Source organism: Littorina saxatilis, linkage group LG4, assembly GCF_037325665.1.
Source record: "Littorina saxatilis isolate snail1 linkage group LG4, US_GU_Lsax_2.0, whole genome shotgun sequence".
NCBI classification, from domain to species: Eukaryota; Metazoa; Mollusca; class Gastropoda; order Littorinimorpha; family Littorinidae; genus Littorina; species Littorina saxatilis.
The window spans coordinates 38,848,466-38,864,735 of NC_090248.1; the positions used below are offsets into that span (position 1 = coordinate 38,848,466).

A 16,270-nucleotide genomic window follows, 5' to 3' on the forward strand; every position below is an offset into this window, starting at 1 on the left:
CAAAAATAGGGGTTGGGCGTTTACTTGATACTGGGCGTGTACAAGGTATTTGACGATTTTTTTTTTTATGAAATACGTACTTTATATTATATTTGTTTGTATGTTATATATATTATCGACGTAAGTGCTATTAAATTTTCACAAGGTATCTGCAAATCTTTGAGGCAATATTACTTTTTAACAACAACAACAACAACAACAACAACAACAACAACAACAACAACAACAACAACAACAACAACAGCAAACAGTCAGAGCACACAAGTGTTTTTACATTTAGTCAAGTTTTGACTAAATGTTTTAACGTAGAGGGGGGAATCAAGACGAGGGTCGTGGTGTATGTGTGTGTGTCTGTCTGTCTGTCTGTCTGTGTGTGTGTGTAGAGCGATTCAGACTAAACTACTGGACCGATCTTTATGAAATTTGACATGAGAGTTCCTGGGTATGATATCCTCAGACGTTTTTTCATTTTTTTGATAAATGTCTTTGATGACGTCATATCCGGCTTTTCGTGAAAGTTGAGGCGGCACTGTCACGCTCTCATTTTTCAACCAAATTGGTTGAAATTTTGGTCAAGTAATCTCCGACGAAGCCCGGACCTGGGTATTGCATTTCAGCTTGGTGGCTTAAAAATTAATTAATGACTTTGGTCATTAAAAATCGGAAAATTGTAAAAAAAAATATTTTTTTTATAAAACGATCCAAATTTACGTTCATCTTATTCTCCATCATTTTCTGATTCCAAAAACATATACATATGTTATATTTGGATTAAAAACAAGCTCTGAAAATTAAAAATATAAAAATTATGATCAAAATTAAATTTTCGAAATCAATTTAAAAACACTTTCATCTTATTCCTTGTCGGTTCCTGATTCCAAAAACATATAGATATGATATGTTTGGATTGAAAACACGCTCAGAAAGTTAAAACGAAGAGAGGTACAGAAAAGCGTGCTATCCTTCTTAGCGCAAGTACTACGAAAAGCCGGATATGACGTCATCAAAGACATTTATCAAAAAAACGAAAAAAACGTTCGGGGATATCAATCCCAGGAACTCTCATGTCAAATTTCATAAAGATCGGTCCAGTAGTTTGGTCTGAATCGCTCTACACACACGCACACACACACACACACACATACACCACGACCCTCGTCTCGATTCCCCCCTCTATGTTAAAACATTTAGTCAAAACTTGACTAAATGTAAAAATCTGTACACTACACCGGCTGACACGTGGGTGGCGATCGAGGTCACTGGGCCCTGTAATGTTATGTCGATAATCGGCGTTTTGCACGAGAAACAAAATGGCTGTCCAGTTAACACTCGTTATCATATGTTTTGCAGATGGCTGCCTGTGGTGTCCAGCTGTGAATGGATCCAATTCATGATGAAATTCCGACACGTGCGTGGCGTGCTGAGGCACTTGTTTCTCTTCGTGTCTTTAGTCTTTGGCACTGTCTTGATGATGATGGTTTCCTGGACAAGCAATCAGCAAGCATCACACATTGTTCCATATCTACCACTTCCATCACCAACAGGTGGAACAAATAGAACGCCATCGATATCGAAAAGACATTATTTTGACACGCAAACATTGTCGTCTGCGCACAGCCTGCGGGAAGCTATTGTCAACAGGAGTGCTCTCCCCTTATTGACGCTCTTCAGTACCTGGACTGACAAGAAAGACAGGGATCTGGTGAGCATTCAGCAAACAAACAAACAAACAAACGAAAACAAACAAACAAACGAACGAACTGCCGTACAAACAAACAAACGAAAACAAACAAACAATCAAAGGCAACATTGTGGTACTTATTTCATTTCAGTTGGTATTAATGGATCACTGTTTAGTTCAATCTGATTCACAGGTACTTGAAACGAAGCGGGCGGGGTTTGTGGGTGGGCAGCGCCCTCTTGCCTAGTAAGTCTGCAGAATGCAAGTACAGTGAAACCCCCCTTTTAAGACCTTTTTTTCAGATGTTGTGTTCATCACTTCTGTAAATTTGCCCCCATTTTAAGACTCCCTCCTTTTTAAGACCTGATTTTCTCAGATTATTCGAGGTCTTAAAATGGGGGGGTTCCACTGTAGACACCAGTCGAGCTTAGCCCCCCCCCCCCCCCCCCCCCACAACCACCCACCCCCTGACCATGTGCCTGTGGTATGAATGCAGTGCAACTCCCCTTAAAGACCTGCACAAATCTGAAGAAATCTGATAGGGTCCACTGTATATCGCAGAACGTAATAACCATACCAAGCAGATATAATATGTGTCTTATTTCAAATATGAAGCAACCGTACAGGCGGGAATAAAGCAAATAAAGATATATTTATCACGTAGGCTACTGTCAATGCAACAGATCAACAGATCAATTTGTTTAGAATAACGGTTTGTTAAACCACGTTGCGACGAAAACCTCAGTGCTATCAAAATAGGCTAGAAAGAATATTACCTATAACACAAAAAGTATGTGTTCTCCTGAAGTTTCAAATTTTGCAGATCAAGACTATGTGACATGTTTATTTTTTACAGTGCTTTCGAGGCCCGTCCTCAAGATCCAACCCCCCTCCCCCCCACACACACACTCACCCTACCTCCCCCTACCCCCCCACCTCCTCCCCCCCCACCTCCTCCCCCCCCCCCCACCCCCACGATCTACTGCTCTAGCCCTCTGCACATGTAGCGCTGCCTTTCTTCGGCTTCTCTATTTTCTAACGAATCCCCTTTCTGTCCCGTCTGTGTTTGTGAAGTGCACACGCACACACACACACACACACGCGCGCGCGCGCAAACACACACACGTACACACACGCACACACACACGCTCATATACACACACACTCACACACACAGACACACATACGCACACACGTACACACACACACGCACATACACACGCACATACATACACACACACACACACACTCACACACACGTACACACACGCACACACACACACACACACACACACACACACACACACACACGATGTCTACAATTTATATTCGTATTCGTAACTTGAGTAGGCCTTCGGTAAGTAGGCCTTGGGTTAATAGGGCACGGTAAGTAGAGATTCGGTTAGAAAGCTTAAGACCTTCAAATGACTGACTTTGGGGGTTTAACGTCAGCTGAGGTAACTTGGACCTAGTTGGGACATGATTGTTTCTACGCTGGTTGACCTTGAAATGTTGCTTCTTTCCCTTTTGAGGTCGGCAGAGGCGCTGGCTTGAGACTATAGTTGTCAGTATCGGCGTGGGTTCGACCCCCACGTTCGGCCAGGAATTTATTTTCCAGAGTCTTTGTAAGAACTCCCCTCGGTGTCAGAACACACCCGTGTGCACTCATGCGCACCACAAAGATCCCAATTTCGCAGGGAAATTCTAAGGGCTTGGAAACATGAATGCACGCACACAGTAAAAAACAAGTCGCGTAAGGCGAAATTACTACATTTAGTGAAGCTGTCGAACTCACGGGATGAAACTAAACGCACTGTATTTTTTCACCAAGACAGTACAGCTTCGTCAATCCCCGCGTGAAGGAAATCGCTCACCTCCCACGTGCAAAACGTAGTGATATTGACACGCCAGATTAGCGCGGTAGCGTATTGTGCAAAGCAGGAAAGCGCGCTTTTCTGTATTCTTGTTAATTTCTGAGCTTGTTTTGAATACAACCTATCCTATCTATATGTTTTTGGAATCAGGAAATGATAAAGAATAAGATTAAATCATTTTTGGATCGATTTCTTAAATTTTAATCGTAAGACTAATTAATCTATTTTCGTTAATTGTGATTACATTTTAAGAGTAAACATAACATATGTATATATTTTTAGATTCAGAATGTGATGAAGAATACGATGCAATCAATTTTAAATCTGTTTGCGAAAAATCGATTTTAATGACAACTTTAATGAGCAAACTCATTAATTAATTTTTAAGCCTCCAAGCTGAAATGCAATACCAAAGTCCCGGCTTCGTCGAAGATTACTTGACCAAAATTTCAACCAATTTGGTTGAAAAATGAGAGCGTGACAGTGCCGCCTCAACTTTCACGAAAAGCCGGATATGACGTCATCAAAGACATTTATCAAACAAAGGAAAAAAATGTCTGGAGATACCATATTCAGGATCTCTCATGTCAAGTTTCATGAAGATCGGTCCAGTAGTTTTCTCTGAATCGCTCTACACACACACACACACACACATACACCACGACCCTCGTCTCGATTCCCCCCTCTACGTTAAAACATTTAGTCAAAACTTGACTAAATGTAACAAGTCGCGTAAGGCGAAATTACTACATTTAGTCAAGCTGTGGAACTCACAGAATGAAACTGAACGTAGTCCGCCGCTAGTGCAAAAGGCAGTGAAAGTGACGAGCCTGTTTGGCGCGGTAGCGATTGCGCTGTGCTTCATAGCACGCTTTACTGTACCTCTCTTCGTTTTAACTTTCTGAGCGTGTTTTTAATCCAAACATATCATATCTATATGTTTTTGGAATCAGGAACCGACAAGGAATAAGATGAAATAGTTTTTAAAACGATTTCGGAAATTTAATTTTGATCATAATTTTTATATTTTTAATTTTCAGAGCTTGTTTTTAATCCAAATATAACATATGTATATGTTTTTGGAATCAGAAAATGACGAAGAATAAGATGAAATTGTTTTTGGATCGTTTAATAAAAAAATAATTTTAATTACAAGTTTCCGATTTTTAATGACCAAACTCACTCATTAGTTTTTAAGCCACCAAGCTGAAATGCAATACCAAACCCCGGGCTTCGTCGAAGATTGCTTTGCCAAAATGTGAATCAATTTGATTGAAAAATGAGGGTGTGGCAGTGCCGCCTCAACTTTTACAAAAAGCCGGATATGACGTCATCAAAGGTATTTATCGAAAAAATGAAAAAAACGTCCGGGGATATCAAACCTAGGATCTCTCATGTCAAAGTTCATAAAGATCGGCCCAGTAGTTTAGTCTGAATCGCTCTACACACACACACACAGACAGACAGACAGACACACACACACATACACCACAACCCTCGTCTCGATTCCCCCCCTCTACGTTAAAACATTTAGTCAAAACTTGACTAAATGTAAAAAGGTGACAAAATGGGTAGCGCAGTACTGTATGACAGCTCGCTTTCCCCAGTGAAAAAGCAGCCCGAGTTTCCATGATGGCAACCTCACAGGACGATACGATACCAATATCAATATCAATGTTTCTTTGCTTTTGCTTAATCTGTAGTCTTGGCTTTGACTTACTTTTGACATATAGTATCAAGCGAACGTAAAGGTATACGTAAACATAAATTAGAATGTTGGCGGTTGTCTTTTTCCCTCGTTGGTTTGCCTTACTTTTTCTCTGCCTGCAGACCCCCCCCCCCCCCCCCCCCCACAAGAAAAGACTAAAGTCAAGGGTATTCACCCCGGTACACTGGCACTGAATAATGCACCGCTAACTATGAAAGATCGCCCTTGAAAGGAGAGTATTTTATGGTCCCGGCCGGGAAGGAGACATTCTTTGCTATCGCGATCGATGGAGTTGGTTGCTTTGGCAGCGTTGGTAGGTTACTAATACCCCGTTCACACAGAGACGCCGCTTCTACTACGATGGAAAAGTGGGCGAGAGCGTGGCCAATCGTGGGCCAAACGTGGGAGGATCTCCATGAGCGTGGGTTGGTCTGGGTGGAATCTGCAAGTTCGGGAAGCTGCACGCTCTCCCCACGCTTATTTTGAACTGCACAAATTAAGCGTAGCCGGGTCGTGGCGCAGTACAGTCGTGATGTACTTTTTTTTTTAAATTTGCCATGTGCTGGATTTTGACGGCAATATGCCCCGATTTGATAGTTTTCAGATCGGGGTTGATCGGAGTGATCGGCATGGTCTTGGTAAGGACGTAGATCCGAGTGAACGGGGCTTAAGACCATGCCGATCACTGCGATCATCCCCGATCTGAATAAGTAGTAGAAGCGGCTTCTATGTGGGAGTATATATACCACAAGGAACTATTACTAACTTCACGGGAATATAATAACGGACGCGAGGTCAGAGGATCATAATTATTCTGAATCTGCAGGTGAATACTATGGATGGGGGGGGGGGGGGGTGTGGGTGTGTGTGTGTGGAGAGTCGTGGCAATATAAAGTTCAGCTCGTGTTGTATGTACAGTCGAAACTGTGTATTACGGCCGCGCGAGAGACATACCAAAAATGATCATCGATATAGACAGGTGGCCATTGTGAAAGGTGAATTGTTTAGAAAATAAAATACTCGTAGTGGAAATGTTGGGGTGGTCGTAAATTGTATTGGGCAGGTGGTCGTTACTGAGAGTTGGTCGCAAGGGCAAGTTTTTCTGTACCTTCCTGTTTGGAACGTCGGATCAGAGGTGCTAGCCGGTTAGACAGACTGCAAGAAAAGATCAGGACAATATACATTATTTTCAAGCGATTGACGCTGACAGCCTATCAAAACTCACTGTGGCCACGCCGCATGAAAAGGAATCGCTATAAGGCGGCAAGCATCAATAACCGGTAACTCAATAACCTCTTTCATTCGTTTTTATACCACCAGCAAACTGAAGCCAAAACCAGGTTCAAACGAAAGCTGTGTCGGTATTTGCAACCGTCACTTGTGTATATAAATATGAAAAGAAACGAAATGTTTAGACGTCGGTAAAAGTAAACAAGTCGCGTGAAGCGATATGAAAACATTTAGTCAATCTGTCGGCATCAAACTAAAATATCAACACCAAAAAACAGTCGTCGCCGAGACTATATTTAGATAGTCTCGACTAACCACACCCGAAGACCGAGACGGGACACGCTCGTCTCCGCGAAGCGTGCAAACGTAGTACTTACTTAACCTATTTTCTTTAATTCTGAGCACATTTTAAGAGTAAACATGACATATCTATATGTTTTTGAATTCAGGAGAAGATGAGGAATGCAATGCAATCTCTTTTAAAAATTGATTTTAAAGACAACTTGAATGAGCTAACTAATTAGCTAGTTTTAAGCTGCCGAGTTGAAATGTAATCCCTTAGTCCGGACCTCGTCGAAGATTGCTTGACCAAATTTTCAATCAATTTGATCAGAAAATCAGGGCGTGACAGTGCGGCCTCAACTTTCACTAAAAGCCGAATATGACGTCATCAAAGACATTTAGTCTGGGGATATCATACCCAGGAACTCTCATGTTTAGTTTCAAGAAGATCGGTCTAGTAGTTTTCTCGAAATCGCTGTACACACACATACATACATACTTACATACATACATACATACGTACGTACATACATACATAAATACATACATACACACACACAACCACACACACAACCACACACACACGCACACATACACCACCACCCTCGTCTCCATTCCCCGTCTTTGTCAAAACTTGACTAAATGTAAAAAGAAGAAGAAAAATAATTGCAAGGGTTTTCAGAAATTGATTCATAATGAAAATCCGATTGTTCGTCTCGTGCAATCGTTTTGAGGCTGCTCCTCTTCTGACAGTGGTTCCACAAAGCCTTTGGCGTAGTCAGTCAAGCACGCCTCCCATGTGCTTGAATAATTAACATGTGAATGGCAGCACAGCTATAGTATTGTCTCAAAACGAAAGTGATGAAAGTTGTCCGTCCCTGCCATAGCCCTCGGCGCTGTCGGCGGGTAGTTCCGGTTGTTTTGTTTACGTCTAAAATGGCTGAACGAGAGAAAAAGATTAGTGGTGGAGGGAAACGTTACTGTGTCTGCTGTTCAAACTACGCAGGTAAAGAAGTTGAATGACGGATTGTCATGCGGTTCCATTTTGCAAACACAAACCGGAACTACTTGCTGTTCCAGGGGCCCAACTCCGTCCGACTATCGCTTTAGTTTCGAGACAGTGCTATAGAGTAGAAAGAAGTCAACGAATAAGGGAAGGGGGCCTACATTGGATGTGATCCCACTTTAAGCCAACCTCACTCAGCAAAGTCGATCTGTTCTTCTTTACATATTGAGTTCAATGCGGGAAACAGGTTAGGTATACGCTCACACAAAGACTACCGCTCTTGACAATCTAAAAACGTAGCGTTATAATTATATTCTTTTACTCATCAATTCCGTATAGTAAGTTTCAGGGGTTCGGGTATATGGCAAACGAGCCATTAGACCACAGGGTCTGGCTCCATAAGAAGCCTAGAAAATGAGTTATTCCCCCCTCTGCTTCTTTCTCTCTGTAAACTTGTAGGGCTAGTTATTTTTCGGTAACTTACCCAACAACCAAAATCACTTACCCAACAACGGTCCTGAATCCTCGATAGCTCATGGGTAGAGACTGTACACATTGTGGATCTACCTTTTGCGACTCAAAAGTTCAGAACACTCTAATGTACAAAATATACATTTCTGGAGCAAACAATACAACCATACCGCATTTAAACCAGCAACTACAGGCTTGAACACATGAATCTCAATATAAAATCCATGAGTTTGGTTGTTTTCTGAATTCAGATCTGCCGTGCACAATCGTTTATCGCTAGCAAGATTCCAAGGAAAAGTAACTCTCATACTTTGTCTAGCGACACGAGTAGTTCCCCTTCCAGATTTTGGCTGCATCGACAAGACTGCAATCCGACGGTCAGTTTTCAACAATATTTCATTTTATAAACAGATCACACGCAATCAATTGCAAACATTTAATCAACTTAAAGAACATGCAGCGGTTTCATACACTATTTTGCCCCAGAAAACTGAACTTCATACAGTTTTTAACGTTGGAACACGGGTGTAAAACTTCGTCTGCTAGTCACATTCGAGGAAAGAACATTTCCTGAGCGATACCAAAACATGAACAGAACACACACTATCTGCCTTTACCGCCACAGCAGAATGACAACATAACTGTGTACTTGATTTTAGTTCAAAACATGGAAACTGACAAGAAGTGTTAACAGAATTGAATGATTTGCACGGAACTATACAACCGCGCATTAATCGATCGCCTGCGCAGGTAGACTGGTTGGGTGAATATGATTCGATCAAACTTTCGCACAAAAACTCCTCTTTTCTTTGAATAACTGAAGAAAGGAGGAATAAAGAGGTTACATACCTCGTCTCAGTGATTATCAAAAATAATGGTCTCAGTTCGCGGTCATGAAAAAGCTCGCTGAAGCTCGCATTTTTCATGATCCGCTAACTTCGACCATTATTTTTGATAATCACTGAGACTCAGCATGTAACCTCTACTTCCGTTGTCTCAAAAAGGGTACAATGATTTGACATCAAATTGTCTCATGACATGGTATGTGTAGTCAGAAACAAAAATGTTCTCACATTTAGTATTGCACATTCTCTGGAAAATTGCAACATAAGGGGGGATAATCGCCCAGTGTCAGTCACAAACAGACAGTTGCCGAAATCTATTTTTATTCATTTTAAAATGTTGTTTTTTTACAAAAACCTTATTTTTTTTAGGGGGGCATGTGTTTAGAGTCACACCTCAAGAAGTTTCCTTCACACAAAAAAAAATAATTTTAAATTAAAATTTTAAAAAGTTTAAAAATATTTAATTTTTTTTTTCAAATCAACTTTAAGGTGGCAGTACTACCTGGAATTTTTACAAAAAATCTATTTTCCATTCCATAATGTGTTATTTTAATACAGAAATGCCTCAATATTGTCAAACATTTTGAATTTGTTGTGGTAATTAGTGCCAATATCGTATTTCTACACAGTTGATGTGTCAATTTTGACATTCTCATTTTGACGCGTAAAAAAGTTTGCGTTTTCCTGTGATGTTTTTTTTAAGTATTATAGATACAGTGTTGACATGTTGCACAGTTATGTTTCAAAACATTCTGGCGTTCATTGTGTTTGCATTTCTAAAAAAAACACACACACACTGTGGAGCTGTGTGCCATACATCAATAAACCAATTTCTGTACACTATGTTTATTGTTCCTTAACATTGAATGTATGATGTATGATATATATATATATACCACCAACATAATGCAACCCCTCCCCAGGTAGAACGGTCAACCGCCCTTCACAACTTAGTTTATCACAGGAATTCTTTAGGCGAAAAGAACTCCATTCCTTCAAACAGCGCAATATTCGTTAACTTTTCCTTTCAAAACAAAACTTCAGCGCTCTTACGTATTACATTTTGACGAAGCTCACTGAAATATGCCACACAAAAAAACACCTAGAGCCTGCCAAAGATCAACTAAAGCTGAACATGTTTCAAACTAGATTATAAAACAATCTAAGCACAAATATTCTTTGTATATGACTGTGTGTGTGTGAGTGTGAGAAAATATTAAGCTTTTCCTTAAGCATATGATTTTGGAGCCATTCCATGGAATGTGTTTTGCACAAAATTATGATGTCCATTGACGTTTCTAAAAGCGTTCAAATGTCCTATTGATGTTGAAGAGCTAGAGGACATTTGTCCTGTATACATGTATGAATTTGTAGGAACATCCCTGATATCATGCTGCAAACTGTACAAAACAGACACTTAAAACTCTTTAAACTATATGATTGACTTTCAAGGGAATATTAATAGAACCTACCATCAAATACTGGCAAATGAAGATAATTGCATTATCCGCAAGTTTAAGCAAAGGCGCGGCGGAACAGTTGACACAAGGTCAAAGCGTGATATGTACCGCAACGTTTCTCAGCACTCATTGGAATATGGGGAAGATGCACACACCTACAAAGTTTTTGTTCTATGCACGCTCAGCTCACATAGGATCTTGAAATAAAAAAAATGTACACATTATCAGCAAAGTTTTTGTACACTGCATGTTCAAAGTCAGGAATGAATCAGGGTCTCCCTGAAGACTGGGTCTTGCCACCTGATGTCCTGTGCTTTCGCAAAAATGGCCTAGTCAAAAACGAGGACAATGTGTTGCAGTTCCAGTTCCATTGAAACCTGAATGTATGGCAAGAACCGTCGATGTGTCTGTTGGACTATCATAGGCAGGTATCGAACCTGTACAACAGACAAGGGAAAAACATACAAGCGGGATAAAAGAGCATAATTGTGCTTGAAGTAGATAAAAAGAACGACAAGTTTGTTTGTGTGAGTACGTGTAAATGAATGTTTGTTTAAAATAATAACACATTTTGGTTGCTTGTGTTAAAAAAAAAATTATAACATTTTATTTGTGTGCCTGTGCTAGGAACAAAGATAAAAGAAACACCTTTAAGGATCCAGTGTTTAAAAAACCCACAAACAGACATGTCCAATAAAGTGGAAAGGTAAAAAATACAAAAAAACATTTTAGGTGTACATGTATACATGTTTCTTTTCAGTTATTTTGTTAGACAGGTACCCAATCTGTACAACATATTACATAGGAAAACGTGCAAGCCGAGAAAACAATCAGATGCTTGAAGCAGAAAAAACAACGAAAAGTTTGTGTGAGAAAGCGTAAATACATTTTTGCTTTAAAAAACACATTTTAGCTGCTTGAAAAATAACAATAATGAAAGTATATTTTGTGTGCCTGTGCTAAGAACAAAGATAAAAGAAACAGTTTATGGTCCCAGTGTTTAAAAAAAAAGAAAAAAAGTTTTGTTTGTTTGTTTGTTTGTTTGCTTAACGCCCAGCCGACCACGAAGGGCCATATCAGGGCGGTGCTGCTTTGACATATAACGTGCGCCACACACAAGACATAAGTCGCAGCACAGGCTTCATGTCTCACCCAGTCACATTATTCTGACACCGGACCAACCAGTAGAAAAAAGTTACATTTCCACTAAAGTGGTTAGTTACAAAAAACATGTTAGGTTTATACATGTACAGTGGAACCCACATTTATGACCTCCAAAAATCTGAGAAAACCAGGTCTTAAAAAGGAGAATCTTAAATCGGGGGTAAATTTAGATAAGTTATGAACAGAAAATCTGAAAAGGCAAGGTCTTAAATGGAGGAAGTCTTAACTTTGGGGGTTCCACTGTATACACTTACAAGAAAAAAAATGTCCTCACTTCCTTTCAACTTTAAAAAAAAAGTGACAGCGTGTTAGAAAATGTTAGTGGAAACCAATTCCAATGTATTCGTTACACTGTTACTGTTAGTATATCCTATTTTGTATGCAACACAATTCATCAAACCTACTTTCGACATTGGCGGAATCTGCCATCTTGCACTGCAGCATTGAATCCAGTCCAATTGAGTAAGGTCTGTAGATGCAGCTGAGGAAACTTTGCAAAGAAGGCTAGTAGGTCAAGTGCCAAGGGGAGGAACTGCAGAAAAAATAATCAGATACATAAATGGTTGAAATGTATAACATCATTATTGGGGGTGTGTACAATGTGTTTCAACTGTTTATCTGTGCAGTTAAAACTCAGATCTATACAAAAACAATGACATGTAAACAGAACAGAACATGTGTGTGCCCAAGCATTAATTTGTCAATATCTGCATGCATGTACTGCAGTGTTATTGTGTATCCTAATATGAATTTCTGTCATAATATTAATGACAACCTTAGTACCTACAGTCAGAATTCAAAATTACCAAAGTAGGTGATCTTTGTTGCAGTAAAACAACTGCCTAGTTGCATTTCATACTCTGAATTTAACCCATTGAAAAGCACAGTTTACTATCATAACTCATTAGCTGTAACCACTACAAGAAAAATGATATATCAATCACATAGGCCCCTGTATAAACAATAACATGTTGCATCTGCACCTTATTGTACCTCTGCTATATTAATCCTAAACTGTTGTGATGCTATGAAGTGTTAATTAGAAGATTATCAATATCAAACTTAATTTGCTCAGAAATATACACACAACTATTTCAAATGAAATTCAAGCAGGTTTTTACTCACCAACACATCTCGCCATATGTCAGCACAAGTCTCCACTGGTTGCTCAGAAGGTTCAGGCCCTTTCCTTTTATGTGTAACCACAGGCGGAAGGTATCGTTCACTGGACCACCACTATCATAGAAAAACTAGTAGTGTAACATACGCAGGAAGACAGGTGTCTGGGATCAACACACTGCTGCATTTCGCGTTCTTACGCTTGACCAAGGCAGGAGAGCTTGACACACACTTAGACTACACGGCGTAGAACTCTATCGTTCAAGCTGGTTGTACGGAGAAGGGTACCATGTGAACTTTGCAGAACCTGGTACCTAACTACTAAAAGAATAGAATTCATCAATGTTCACGCACTAATAGCTGCGCATACGCTAGTACTGATTTTATTAATGAATTAATTTAGCAAAGAGGCAGTTATCTCCCTGCCGAAGCCACGATTATTCCCCATGGAAAATCGTCCGCAGTGAAAAGCTTTTCAACCAATGAGAATTTAGCTGTGTTTGTTTCCGCGGGACATGTCATCATGGCAGCGAACTGCACTATACATTTTCAGAATGTAGACACTGACGAAAAACTGACCCCATTTTCAAGTGTTTCGTGGGCAAAAGCTTTGACATGTGCATCTGAGTGGATTAACCTTGACCGTGAAGAACAGGCTGTCAGCCAAAAAATTGACGGAACGAGTCGCAAATGGACAAACAGCTGAAATGAGTACCTGTCATCGTGTCGTCTGCTACCAGCATCTGACATGTTTTGTTCAACTCCAGCGAGCGAAGAAACACTATGTACAGCGAATTGACACTTCCAGTGTACATTGCTTGGAAGAAATCACAGAAAGAGACAAAATCAGTTTTCTAATCATGAAAGCATCTATTTTCCCTGTATTGTGCAAGTTCTCAATCAATTTTTCTTCGTCTTTTATTTCAAGCTTCGTGTTTTCTACAGGTACCTGACATCTCTTTTAAAAACCATTGAGAAACCCCATAGCCCCTATACTGGGCGTATGTTATGATAATAGATACTATTATTCGAGTTCACCTTGTGTACCATAAAATATTCATGCCCACGTACTTGTAAGTTAGTTCACTTCCAGCACGTACGGCGCATGTTTTCGACACCTTACACTTGCATTATTCTACTACCACAGCTGAAACACGTGAGCTCCCACCCCCCCCCACCCCCAAATAAAAAAAAATTAAAAAAATTGAAATTAAAATAAAATAAAATTAAAATAAAAGGTGATGGTTAAGGTAACCTGCCCCCCCCCCCCCCCCCTCCCCCTATAAGTTTCGATGGGTAGGTAACTTCGTTTTCCTTTTTTACTTGCTTTTGAAAAATCACATAATCGCAAGAATAGTAAATCTGTAGCTCCTAGCATATAACCACTTCATGTCCCTAATAGGCACTAGTTTCTGTGAGGACGTTAAAGGCACAGTGCAGCTCACAGCCTTCGTTTTGCGTTTTTGTTGCAGCTGAGTGCATTTACAGTTCAAAAATTCTCCTATGGTAGTAAAACAAACCCAAAACTACCCAACGACGACATCTGTGAAGCTCGACAGTTTCTTGTTCACGCGAGTGCATACATTAACCTAGTTATTACGTGGTGTTTGGTCGGAGTTCGATTCAACTGAGTGATTCCGGCCTCCATTTTGTTTTACACAAACTCATGATGACGTCTGACATAGTTTGCTAGTGACTGTCTTTTTGTGCATGATGTGGTGATCTACCTGATCTAAATTTAGATCCAAAACTAGGTCAAGACCAGCCGGGTCCGAGTACAAAATTAATTCGTAAAAAAATCGCAGTTCTTGACTCTGGGTGCAAGTCAATGAAACTTGGTAGTTCTTCTAACGGATAGCTGCCTGATTATGACTAAAAGCCCCAGGGGCTCCGTGCACCTGGATTTGACAAGTTCAGTACCTTTAATTAAGCTTAAGTTAACTAACTAGTAAATCTGCAGCAAGGGCGGATCACATACTTTTTAAGGTTTTATTTTTCCTAATTTCTTTTGGGGACAATTCGACGACGCGAAGCGTTTAATTGAGGACGCGAGCGAGCGTTAAATTGAGGGTGCGAAGCGTTCGAAACTCTATAGGGGGTTCAGGGGGCATGCCCCTCCCCCCCCCCCCCCCCGCCCCCTTCCCCCAGGAAAATGTTTAAAAACAAGGAAAATGGAGCAATCAGGTGCAATCTGAGCCAAGAAACTTCCCCTAATACATCTTCCTAAAAATTGAATACACACAAATGTGGATCAAAACAAGGACAATCGACCGATCTGGTGCAACCTGAGCCAGCAAATTACCCAACTTCTTTCCAAAACCGTCACATAGAAGACAAAGGCCGCCCGGAGCAAAAGTGATAAAAATCGAGGAAAATGGAACAATCTGGTGCAATCTGAGCCATCAGTTTTTCTTGGTTTTCAAAATTATTTATTTCTTCTTTTTTTCCTTCTTCTTCAATTTTCTTTTAGGGGGGGGGGGGGGGGGGGGGCAGAAACCCCGGAAACCCCCCTTGGATCCGCCCCTGTGCAGTCAGTAACGTTCTGTTTCGTACTTTGTGTGTGCCTCTGTGTTTTCTTCCGTTAAAAAGAATTGTTGTGTGTTACAAAAAAAAGTAGGAACAAAATATAGGTTAGGTTTGGTTACCACAATTTTTTTTAAGGACTCGTAGCATCATCAAACAATGTCAGCTTTGTCTAAGATGCGAGCTAAGTATAAATCTTCACTTTCAGACTCTCACTCTCAGTTGTGGTAACAATTTGTCCTAGTTGTACGCTTAGGAGCTGTAATACTGCAGGGCCGGATCTGGGGGGGGGGGGGGGGGGTTCCTGGGGTTCCGGACCCCCCCCCCCCCCCCCTGGCCATCCAATGTACTTCTCAGAGAAAAAAAAATGTGGACTTTAGACCCCTGCCTTCAGTTGGAACCCCCCCCCCCCCCCCCTCAAACGAACTTGGTCCGGCCCTGTACTGCATGGTTTGTGTGACTACGTATGAGACTATTGCATTACATTATATGAGTACAAACATGTGCAATATACAGTATGAACGTTGCACAGTTATGGGGCAACTTATTTTTGTTATCTGTGCAATAAATCAACTTGCATGGATGTAGGTTGACAAAATAAATAGATAGGCTCATTTCTGATGTTGAATGCTTAGCTGTCATGACATGTTTTCTTTACATTGGAATCTGGAATACAAATGGAACCCAAAAGCGAGGGAATATTATCGGGGTGGAAATATTTTCAAAGACTTGGATAGAACGTCGTCTTTTGAACAAAGGACGGCGCGTCGGGTGGCACATATTAATGTCAGCAACCAAAATCAGCGAAACTGACTTAATATTAAAGGCTTACCCCCACCCTGTAAGCTTGAGGTCAGGGTGTCTTCGATATTCCCTTTGTGCTGACAATCTCCGCTCGGTGGACTTT

At 40.5% G+C, this 16,270-nt stretch overlaps 1 protein-coding gene across 2 annotated transcripts in view; it reads left to right on the top strand.

Annotated features, from left to right (window-relative positions):
- The window catches only part of LOC138964714 (uncharacterized), a 59,395-nt gene that overhangs the window by 29,779 nt on the left and 13,346 nt on the right, over window positions 1-16,270 (top strand). For both annotated transcript variants that reach the window (XM_070336744.1, XM_070336743.1), the window contains exon 2: window positions 1,351-1,702. In XM_070336744.1, the coding sequence (XP_070192845.1) occupies window positions 1,391-1,702 (312 nt within the window). In that variant the 5' untranslated portion in view covers window positions 1,351-1,390. The remainder of the gene's footprint in view (window positions 1-1,350; window positions 1,703-16,270) is intronic.